Source organism: Pogoniulus pusillus, chromosome 16, assembly GCF_015220805.1.
Source record: "Pogoniulus pusillus isolate bPogPus1 chromosome 16, bPogPus1.pri, whole genome shotgun sequence".
Classification (NCBI taxonomy): Eukaryota; Metazoa; Chordata; class Aves; order Piciformes; family Lybiidae; genus Pogoniulus; species Pogoniulus pusillus.
Window position 1 is genome coordinate 12,603,135 of NC_087279.1, and position 12,207 is coordinate 12,615,341.

The 12,207-nt window shown below is 39.0% G+C and overlaps 1 protein-coding gene across 3 annotated transcripts in view; it reads left to right on the forward strand.

Annotated features, from left to right (window-relative positions):
* Positions 1–12,207, forward strand: part of STIMATE (STIM activating enhancer) — a 31,509-nt gene that overhangs the window by 6,635 nt on the left and 12,667 nt on the right. For all 3 annotated transcript variants that reach the window (XM_064156533.1, XM_064156532.1, XM_064156535.1), the window contains exons 2-3: positions 9,240–9,288; positions 10,929–11,024. In XM_064156533.1, the coding sequence (XP_064012603.1) occupies positions 9,240–9,288; positions 10,929–11,024 (145 nt within the window). The remainder of the gene's footprint in view (positions 1–9,239; positions 9,289–10,928; positions 11,025–12,207) is intronic.

The window sequence follows — 12,207 nt, forward strand, 5'->3', positions numbered from 1 at the left end:
GACATACTTATCTGTGTTTGAGACAAAAATGAGAGATGCACTATGAGCCACAGCAGAAAAAAAGGCAACCACATGGGTAAAGTAGCAAAGTAAATTGCTTCCTTTTACCATGCTAATATCGTAGCATTCTTTCTTACATGAAATATCTAGTTGGGATAAATTCTCTCCATTGCAAGCTCTCCAGAAAAAGACATATCTTGCCTTTGTACAATGTGAATTTTTTCAGCAAGCAGTAGCAGTGTTTGGAACTGCTGAGCTGATCCTTTAAGTGAGGCAAATAACCTGAGATTAATTTAGGAGTAACAATTTTGGAATTGTGTTCTATTTTGAAAACAAAAGGCCAGACTTATTTTGTAGCATAGTTAGGTACATGTCTTTGCATTACTGACAATAGGACAAACGTTTTCATAATGTTTAGTCATGCTTTAACTACATTTCCTTGGGTTTTTTAATTAAAACTGCTTGCAAGATGCCTGATTCTTTGTTGGATATAGATCAGAATGGCATGTTATTGGGTGTCTTAATGTCCTGATTGTGTCAGGTCATGAATATTTTAGTGTCACTAAATGCAGCAACTATTCTCAATGTGCCATGCCAGTAAAAGTTAAGGAAAAAAACCCAACAAGGATACTAATTTAGATAAATAATCTGCAAGTTGAGTTTCACTTTTCATTAGTAGTTGTCTGATGCCCTTCTTTGTCTTGTTGGCTCAGAGCATATTACATTTTCTTATTACTCAGCTGATTGCTGGATGTAATGGTTCTCCAGATAATAGGACTGTTCAAATCGTAATTAACCACGTCATTCACATTAGGAAATGTTTAGGGAAAAGGGTAACTTATGTCGACATTTGTAAACTATTAAAATGATACATTACCCAGTACTCTGAAGCTGTGTTTAATCAGAAGGAACTTCTGGACTGTTATCCAGACTGCTGTTAAACTGTAAACTGCAAAATTAATGTGTTCTTGACTAGCGTTTTATAATTCAATTTGTAAGGGCTGATTTGTTCAAATACACAGTGTGCATCTTTGCATTCTGCAGTGATATTAATTTCATGGTTAATGAAGTTTGCATTCTTAAACTGATGCTTAACAAGATCTATCTTATCTGTGTGGATTTTGCTGATGAAATGAAAAATCAGGTCTGCTTTCTCCTGCCTGTTGGTAGGAAATGTTTTGCATTCTCAAAGATTTCTTGACCACAGCAAAATGTATTCTCTGTAAAACCGGGTACATTAAACCCCACTGTTAAACTACACTTGTTTTGGGCTTGCATGATACTGGCTTTGCATGAGGTGATGTAGCACAGGGATGAGGTTTTAGGATTTAACCAAGAGTAATTAAACGTGTTTGCTCTGTTGCTCAAGGTACTGAAGAGCTGGTTTTCTATAACTGACACATATATACATCACACATATATAAACATTATTGTACACATGCTGTCATATGTAATGAATGTTGAGACTGCAAACATGTTAAAACAGATTGACAATTCCAGTTCCTCATAGCCCATGTACATGATTCTGATTCATCACTTCAGGTGTAAGATAGCTCACAGACACGCTCACAGGAGGACTTGGGAATGAACTGACCTATAAGCTGCAAGGTGATCAGGACAGGGAGAATTTGTATTTTGGGTTTGCTTTCTGCTTGTAAAGCTGCTACAGTTACTGGCTTAGTTAATATTTTAATGAATGACAGTGAGTTTGTGGCTGTGCTTTGACAGTTCTGTCACCTCCCATGAGCTGCTTTAAAACATCTGGCTTGAATGACTTAAAGTTCATTGATATCTGTTGTCATACTAATAACTCTAGGAAAACTTCATGTATTACTGAGTGATCTTCTGAATGCTGTATGTGAAAGTGGTGTTGTGAATTGTAAATTGCTGCTTAGTGCACACTAATATGGATTGATTCTGTTTATTTTGTACTAAATAATTCAAACTTCCCAAATGGTTATTTTCAATGGAAAGAAAAAAAATCCACTTGGACACAGCAGACTGTATTTTCCAGATCTCACTAGGTGTATGTGTTTTATGGTAGGAACAGGCTGTTTGTTTCTCTAGCAACCTGCCTTTTGGAAGTTTTTTGGTAGCTGTGCATTAACACCTGATTCAGAGTATAAAAGTGTTTGCAAGAGGGCTGTGCATTAAACTTCTAAACCCTTTAACTATTTTGTACCTGTTGAAGAACTATTAGCATCTGCTTCTGCCTCTTAAAGTGCTGAGAAACTGTGATTTATTATGACCCTTCACATAGAGCACAACTTGACCCAACTGTGCTGTGTATGCTAAATGCAAAGAAAACAAAATCCTGTCTCCAAGATCCGATTTTGTCTTCAAACTTTGCTATTTGGATAAATATTTCCTGAGCTACCTGTGCTTTTTAGGATTCTTAAAGCAGGCAAATGCAGCCCTCTATTTTTAGTACTGCTGTACACCTGGAATTCTTTTAGGAAGTAAAGGGCTGAATAACTTTTATTTACATTGTGCATATTGCATGCATTTTCTGACTTCTCAAGTGCTGCTCTCTTTGGGGAGCAGTTGAAAGTGAAAGCTTCTGTCTATTTTTTTTTGTCTCCTACACTAGTTTTAAATGTATGCTTTAATTAAAAATAAAGGCGGGTGGGGGAAGAAGCTCAATTCCAGTGGCTGTTGGTGCGGTGTGTCTGGGCTGCATGGCTCTGCTACGACACATTTGTTTCCTGTATCGACAGCCAAGCTAATGCTTCTGTCAGAGCTACATTGTTGTGTGCTGCCAGGATGCATGAGATCAGCCTTGGTGAGTTTGTCTTAGGCTGAATTGTATGTGACAGGTAATATGACTTACTTTTGTCTCCTCCATCCAATCAGTATGGGCTGTAAAATGAAAAATAGTCATAATCTCCAAATGCTTGAAATACATCTGTGTTAGGAATAAAAAGCTCCCCAACCTCATGTAACACATTTGGCTGCCCTTCCTCGAGAAGCAACGTTCTTTCATTACAAAGCTCAAGTAATAGTATTTTATTTGGTGGTTGTTTTCTTTTCCTGAAAATGTTTTTGTCCTCTCCTCCCATGCACTGTGTTGAGGAGCTTCACTTTGTGATAACCATTCCTTTAGCTTTCACAAAACCTTTGCAGGGACACAATTTACAAGTGGTTTTGGTTTTTAGCTGGGTGGGGAAGCAGGTGGGAAATGTCTTCACAGAGTAGCTTCCTGTAATTGTTGATGTCCAGTGTTTATCCAGCAAGCACTGTTGCCCATTTGATACGTTCTGTGAAAGACCGTGTTGACACATCATTTTCCATCATCTTATGTAATTTGTGTTGAGACAAAAGAGTCCTGGTCATGAGATAGTGCAGAGTGTCTGCTAAGCTATGCATTTAACTCTGCAGTACAACAGAGTCCCTTGTTTTCTGCTCTAGTGAGTGCCAGTGTCCATTTAACTATCCTAGAGTGTTTGCTGACTGAAAACTGTAGCTGCAACATTCTTGCAACTGCTACCACTGGAATGAAGGGACTGGAATAAGATCGGCAGGTACTGCATGGCTGCTCAGACACTGCATCATTGATCTATGATGCCCTTGAATAACTAACTAGCTGGATCATTAAACTTCATTGTGTCCAGCATTTCTCCCTGGGTGACAGTCTTTAATGGACAAGTCTTTAATTACCCACATATTTGTACAGAATCAGTGAGACCAAGGACGCAGGAGCAATAAGAGGCTGGGTAATTGCATGAGTAATACTCTGTGTCTTGCAGAAGTTTTTAAAATCCCTTTTGCAGGAGAGCAAAGGCAGTGAGCTCACACCCTTCATAGCATGTCAGTCTTTAACACTGACTAGAACAACATTTTCCATTAAGTTATTCCATAAGTTCATCATGAACCCATGGCTTCCTGGTATCTGTCTCCAGAGCAGCTGTATTGATGGATGTAAGTGGAAATCGATTAGTATAATTTCTGCTTTGATACAATTGGTGTCCAAGAATGTTGGTCATTAAGCAAAAATATCATGAAGACTCTTGAGGTTCTTAGGGCAGCAAACAGCAGACTCTAAGGGTATCCTGTATTTGAGCTTTTTGTTTGTCACTAAGGGGATTTAGGAAGCAAATTTCAGTAGGGCAAAAACTGAACTACTAAGAACATAGCACGTCTCCTTTTTTGTCTGGAGAAATGAAAAGCAAGCCAAAAACACTGTTTTTTTGGGTCTGTTTTTTACAATCACATGTATTACCTCTCTTTAAACACACACACATGTGCATGTTCTATAAATATTTTTAAAAACCTGATTGCATAGGAGATGCTGAGCTCAAAAGTGTCACAAAAGCTTTTGGCAATCAACTGACACAGTGGTTTACACGCTTTGTATACATTTCTGTAAGACACTGGTTTTGCTTGTTCTCATTAGGCATGCTGTTTCTTTGCAGTGTTAATTTGAAAGCTGTAATTTCTTATTCTCTCTTTGCTGTGACAAAGAGGCAGAGAGGGGACAAAGTGAAACTGCAAGACAAACTTTGCTGTAGTGGGAAAGGGACATAAGTTCAAATGTATGATAAAGAGTCCAGGTAATGTAAGATTCAGCAGTAGTTGTCATTCCATGCTGGTGCGGATGTTCAGGAATTGTTAGTGCACGTGGCTTACTCATGGCAGACATGGTTCCCACTCTTGGAAAAATGTTGATACTAACAAGCAGGCCAGTGTTTCTTACAGTATTCCTAAACAGAATTTTAAAAAATTGGAACCCAGCCTGCATATGTAGTTGATTTCACAAGTTTCTAACAGGGTTAGAAATTGCAGGATCCAACCTATGATGCATATGTTCTCCTGATAACCAAATGTTCTGAAAATAGTTCAGTCGTCTGAGAGTGGCCATATGAAATCCTGCATCCTATTCTGAGTTTGGATGCTAATTTTCCATTTAACTCCTCAGCTGTTACTCCATACACTGTTAATAAAACAGCATTCTACTGGCAATGTGGGGCATGATGTGAGGTAACATCAAAGTAATCCTAGAGATAACACCGTACTCATCCTGTGACACCTGTGCTGGAGGATGTGTCTGGTTGCTGCACAGTTCTCAGGAAGCCCAGCAAAGCCAACCTGCTGGATGAGATTAAACACACTCAAGGTGCTACACTGAAGGAAAGCTCAAACTCCCAGCATATTTCTCACTTGTGAATTCTGTGCATGCATATGTGTGGGGGGAGCTTTCAATTAGCCATATTTTGGTCCCTTGGTAATTGGTGCAAATCTTGGCACTTTCAAGCATCATATCACAAAGAATTTTTAGATGTATGGACCAGCTTTTGTTGTAAAAGGCCCTAAATGTCCCTTGCTTCTAACTCCTGCATCGAGCAGGGCCAGCCTAGGTGCCCTTGGTCAAAACATTATTCAGCTGGATTTTCAAAGGTTGTGAGACTGCAGCAAGTTTCCCAGTGTCTTCAGAGTTTAATTGCTTTCACTGGAAATTTCTTGCTTCTGTCATACTGGAATTTCCCTGGATGCAGCTTGTGCCCAATGCTGTGCACCTGCAAGAGGGATCTGATTCTGTTCTTGCTGAAATTGCCCACACAGGTGAGCAGGTTTGCATGTGTGATGTGCGAATGTGGTCCTGTCCTTGGAAACCTTCTCTCCTTTTGGTTGTTTTCTTCTGTTTGGATAGCTCAGCTTCTGCTTTACTGTGGCCTGATGACAGAAATGTGTAGGAGGTGTATGAAACAGAATGTTTTGTCACATGCTTTGTCTTGGACTGATTTTTGAGAAAGTTCTGAGCAGCACTGGAAGTACAGATAGAATTTCTCAGAAGAGCATTGTTTTTGTGGTACAGCTGCAGAGGACATCAAGCATGTTCAGTATTCTTTAGCTTATTTTCCTTTTTTTTATTAATTTCAAATTAATGAGCTAGAAAAATCTTCTTAGGTCTTTACTGGAATTGGATTCTTACTGTGAACTGTCAGAGCATGTGTCTAAGAAATACAGTAACATGTCATGTGTAGAAACATTTCAGGTGTTTGTGATGGGCCGGTTTTGTGCGGCTTCATGAGCAGCCACCCAGAAACTTGGGAGTTCTTGAATCCATATTGCAAAAATATTTCCAATGGGCCTTCCTGATGAGAAGGTGAAGGAGGGAGAGGAGGAAAGACTGAATTTTAAGTGTAGGTTCAAGTGTTGCTTTTCATATTGACAGTTTGGGAGGTTTTACTTTGTTTCTTGTCTCTGTTCTTATATATAGCTTTTATTCTTCTCTATGGGTTCCGTTTTCTCCAACACCAGTTGCAAGACTCCTGTGTGAAAGTAACTTAGCAACCCTTTCACAGCATTCTGACATAAATTATTCCTAGAATTTCAATGAAGCGGGAAACAATTTAATGAACTTGAATTTTGCATTAGCAATACTCTTGCCTTATATGCTTATCTATTATCTGTCCATCTGGCAGCTTACAGGCTTGTTGGCAGAAGTGCTTTTGTTTCCTTCCCTGAAAAATTCTGGCACTGACTGGATAAACAAGCAGCACTCCTTTCTTCATTTGTAATTCAGCTTGAAATTCTGAACATTATTAGTTAATTAATATTAAATGTGGTGAATTCTTGCTAGTGCCAGTATAACGCTCTGGATCGGAGCATATGGAGCAGTACCACCTCCTCACAGTGCGAAGCTGGCAGATTGAGATCCATCTGTCAGCTGACACACACACCAGTGCACGTCTCAGAGTTTACACTGAGGCAGTGCAGACTGCCAAGAGAAACTGTGAGTGGGGCTGAAAGCATCTACAATCATGACATGTTTTGGGGGAGTTTCTTTCACTTGCCCCTCTCCAGTTTGATAGATGCTTAAGAAACGTACAGAATCAGTCTGAAAAATACTGATTTCTGACTACAGAATTAATTTGATTGCAAACACTCTGTGAGCCCTGATGGCACTGGTGTGGTTGTCTACAACCTATTGGTCTTTTTCTCAGTTTACTTACGGGAGAAGCCTTAGCTGTCTGCAGCTCCCACCTTGAACCACTCTCATGTGATAGTAATGTATTGTGTTGAGTAGGCAGCACAATCTGGGTGCTGCATCAGAGGTCTGTAGGAAAATGCCTGGCCATACTTACCACATGTCAGAAATAGAATTGCAGAATTAACCAGGTTGGAAAGGACCTCTTGGATTGTCGAGTCCAACCTACCACCTAACCTTTCTAATTAACTAAACCATGGCATTAAGTACCTCATCCAGCCTCTTAAACACCTCTAGGGATGGTGACTCCACCACCTCCCTGGGCAGCCCATTCCAATGGCAATCACTCTTTACATGAATAATTTCTTCCTAATGTCCAGCCTAAACTTGCCCTGGTGCAGTTTGAGACTGTCCTCTTGTTCTGTCACTGGGTGCCTGGGTGAAGAGATCAACCCCCACCTGGCTACAACCTCCTTTCAGGTAGTTGTAGAGGGCAGTAAGTTCTCCCCTGAGCCTCCTCTTCTCCAGGCTGAACAACCCCAGCTCCCACAGCCACTCCTCGTAGGGCTTGTGGTCCAGCCCCCTGACCAGCCTTGGTGCCCTTCTCTGGCCATGTTCAAGCACCTCAACATCTTTCTTAAATTGAGTGGCCCAGAACTGGACACAGTACTCAAGGTGTTGCCTAACCACTCTGAGTAAAGCCTGGTTGTCCACAGACATGGAGCTGCAGTAGGCTAGACTGAGAAAATAAACCGGTTTTGTATGGGTCTACTGGACTTTCACGTGTACAGGTAGCAACTCCTGAAGCATTTGAACAGATTGTCTCATTTCACTTGGGGGGGGTAAGTGTTTGTGATGTGATCAGACATTTAATACATTCCCAGAAGACATCTGAAGAGGCTTTGGAAGTTAACTGTCTTGTTTAATGTTAACTCAAACAAAATGTTTTCAGAATTGGCCTGAGAAAGACCTTCTGAAGTCTTGTTCTCGGTGTGGATAACACTTGAAATTGTGTTCACAGAATAACACAGTCCCAAAATAACACAATCAGCTGTTAGCCAAATTGGTTTGAATATGCTTTTCCAAAAAAAATTTGTTGGGTTTTTTGTTTGTTTTATTTGGATTTGTTTGGTTTTGTGGGGTGAGTTTTTGTGTGTGAATACTTCAGAGAAAGAAATGAATCTGCAGGTTTATACAGCTTCTTCATAGTAATAATAAACTAAAACCTAAGCTTGGAACCTTGTCCCCTCCACTGTGAAATACACAAACCTTACCAGATTGATTTCTGTTTTGTCAGCAGAAAAGCATCTCACACAAATTCCACTGTAAGTTGAAAATTAATTTGTTTTATGATGCTTTGTGGCTTCAGTTGTGTAAAAGCAACACTAATTAAAGTAGTCCATAGTGTGATTGAGGAGAACATGTTGCAAACTTCTGACTAGCTAACTGTTGCTGGATTGCAACAGAAGTTTTCTGTACATGGCATGCTCTTCACAGAGAAATTGCTGGCCAGTGTTGTTACTACCACTTTATCTTTGGTGTACATGTGCCTTCTTTTCCTCTTGTCAGCTTTTAATTTCATATTGGAGTGAAACTTAGTTTCTCTCTGCTGTCAGAAGCAATGACAGACACTTACATGGCAAGTAGTAAGCTTGGTGTTCCCTGCAACTGTTGCCCCCCCACCTTGGAGGTGAATTGTTGTTTATTTTAAGGCATTCAGATAATTCTCTTAATGCTGCATCACGTGAAGATGGTTGGCTTTGGGGGGAATTGCCTTACTTGTGAAGAAGTTGTGATTGGTTCGTAAACCAAAATGTGTTTTAAAGGCTTGTAGGCTAGGTAAGCATCACTTACAGACAGCATCCTATTTGAAACTTCCAGCTTCAAAAAACTACTTCACTTGATTTATTTCTAATATTGCAGATTGCTTCTATATTCCAATTTGGTCTCCAGTGAGCAAAGGAAACAGCTTTTTCTACTACTTGCTTTACTATTGGAAATTAAATTTTCTGGATGGGCAGTCATAAAAGCTAAGGCCAGTGAGATGGTGGTGGGTAATAGATGAGTTTTGCACATGAGGTGTGTTGGCAGGCAGACGATGGATCTGTAGAAATTTGAAGGTGACAGAATGGAGCCAGTTTCTTTAACAATGTATCCTTAGAGATTGATAAAGTGAAATGCATTTGTGGAACAACTGGTTTGTCAAAAAATGTAGCATTTCTGCAAGCTTTTTGCATCTCTGTGTTTTCCTTGTTTTGGGAGTTGATGATTGTTTTCAACATCTCTTGTTTTGTTTTGTTTTTCTTCTTAGTAAAACGCTTCAGAGAACCAAAGCATGAAAGACGTCCCTGGAGGATATGGTATGCTTCTGCATGCTTTAGGCTTAAATTCTTCTATCATTGAAGGACTGATTGTTTGCATGTGATGGTTAAAAACACGATGGCAAGAAACTGGTGACTGATTGTAAGGAGCAACAAAAAAATTACCAAAATACATGACTTAACAAAAAATTAGGTTCTGTACATTTTTCTGCTAGCGCTTGTTTACTATACATCTCTGGGAATCTCTACATGGATGTGCAGTTAGGCACAAGGCTTCAAGCTGCACTACCTCCTGAAGATTAAAACATGCAGCTGTCATCTGAACATCTAAAGTCTATATAAGCTTACAAAAAGCTTGAAATTCCCTTTTCTGTAACTATCCTACTACGTTTAAGATAGAAAGCAGTATGGTAAAGCATACAAATACATGAGCTATAAAAGAACACAAGTTATAAAAATATATATTTGTTTTTAAAAGTTGTGGGATTGTAGCAATGCCAACATAAGCAGTACTGGTTTTGAGACTGATGTAGATGTTAAAGTGTCATTCCAGCTGTTGAAAACTTTAGTGGTTTAAAGTCATCTTGTATAATGCTGCTTTTCAAAGCTAATCCTAACCTTTGTTGAAAAAAACAAAGTTGTTGTGTGCTACAGACTGCCTCAGCCTGAAGTTCCAAGAACTACAGTGATAGCCCTTAATTTTTAAGCAAAGAATCTCATAATACGGTGTACTGTAACTCACTGGTGTCCTGCATCATCTTCAACTCTCTGCTTTTAGTGTCATACAACAAATGCAAGAGGATAAAGTTTAAGACAAAAGTTATCATGGAAGGGAGGTGAATTTAGGCATAAAATGTTGTTTGGATCCTTTTAGACATGGAATCCACAGGCAAAATTGTTTAGAGAGTAACTTTGACGCAGTTCCTGTATTTCACATTTAATAATACATGCACTGGAAGTTTTGATTTTGTGCAAGGGCTGGAGTCAACACTGAATCAATGCCTAAGTGATTTTTTTTTAATATATTCCTTATAAGTATTAAACTGCCTTCTCTTCAGCTCTGTCACCTGATTTGGAGTTCATGCTTCCAAGGTTGTCATTCTCTTGCAACTGTCACATTACAGAACGTTTCAGTGAGACCACTTCATACTTTCAGGTCAAAAATAGGTTGGCTTTTCAGCAAAATGCTCTAAATAAAGAACTTGTTTGCCAGCTATTACATTGTTTACCAGTGACCACTCAATGAGGATTTTATTTTTGTCTGTGCCATAAACTTGTTAAAAATGCATAAAGGTTAAAGGACAGAAATGTCTGGTGAGGCTGGGATACTCATTGTTTACAGGAGGTTATTAAAGACTTAGCTAGGTTTAGTGAGGATTAGCTCTTGGATAATGTATGTGATACCAAGAGGATATCGTTGGGTTTTAAATTTGCAGTGGTGAAGTTTCAAGTTAGTATAATTTGATTTATTGTTATGAATATTCAAGGGGAAAAAGGAGCAGAATTTAAAATGGAACATTGTTCAATAAGCTAAACACTATGATTCTTTATCATTCTGCTGTTCTCATTTGAAGAAAAATGAATAATTGAGATGGAGTTTTAATTAAAATAAATTTGCAGTGTCTGACTGTGGTGTAAACAGATTTGTCTGACATTAAAACTGTTTTTCTTCTGTACAGGTTTTTAGATACTTCCAAGCAAGCCATAGGAATGTTGTTCATCCACTTTGCAAATGTCTATTTATCAGACCTTACAGAAGAAGACCCTTGTTCACTGTGAGTGTCTCATTTCAGAATAATTGGTCTTTATGGAAGTTTCAGAGTTGAGTTTGATGCTTTATGTGCATGATAGTGCAAGACAGAGCTGAGAAACCAATTTTCATGCTAAAAATCAATCACTTTCAAAACCCTGTGGTTTAAGCTTAGCTAATCAAGGATCATAGTAATGTTCTTTTAGTTCACGGCTGTCAGGACCTGAGGAAGCTTTTCCTGGGCTGTATATAGATATTTTAGACTGAGGGAAGACTCTTATTACTACTACTTCTCCAATTAATGAACAAGGACTTAAAATGCACGGTGTAATACGAGGCTGTTTACTGAAGGAGATGCTGGGAACCAAAGGAGCTGGATCTTGTGTACACCAGCCTCCACTTGCTCTGTTCACTGCAGCAAGTTAGATAAATTCAGGTTGCTTACAGTGACATTTAACAATAATCATTCATGCTTGTGTTTTCTTTTAAAAACTACATTAGCTACTGCAGTATTAGTTTCATTTTGTTAAAAGCAGGAAATCTTGCTCAGTGCCCAGACAGTTACTACAAAAATTAATTTTGCAATGTCACGCTTGGAGCAGTGTGACTAAGTAGATAAGCATGTTGCCATAGTATATTAAACCTGAAGATTTTATGACTAAGGCCCCATCAGGCTCTTTACAGGAGCTCCTGAAGCAAATGGTAATTGTTTGGGTTTGTTCTTGATAGGGCTCATGCTCAAAGAAGCTTATACATTTCTGGTAATAGAAGCTGTGAAATTACTTTTAAAAGCCTGATAATTTCCTCTGTAAAACCAATGCAGTTCCTTCAATAGCATCTGCTCACTGTTGTCCTTTGGTGAACAGATGAAGCTACACAGCTGAAGGAATGTGCTTGTGTCGTTTCACAAGCCTGGTCTATTTCCTTTATTCCCCCTCCATTTCTTTTGTGCTCCTACATACTATAAATGTGCAAGCAAAACACTGCTTTTCAGCTCTAACCACAAGGCATTTTAGTAGGGAAAATGCACTTAACACAATAACTGTAAAGTTTAAGTTCTAATCATGACAGCTTCAGTAATACCAGACATCACTCTAGGAATTCTCTTGCTTACTGGCTTAAAAATCTCCTGAAGTGGCAGGTTCAAATTACTTTCATTCTGGTTTTATATAGGGAAGTGCCTATTCAGGTAAGTGAACCAAAGGCCA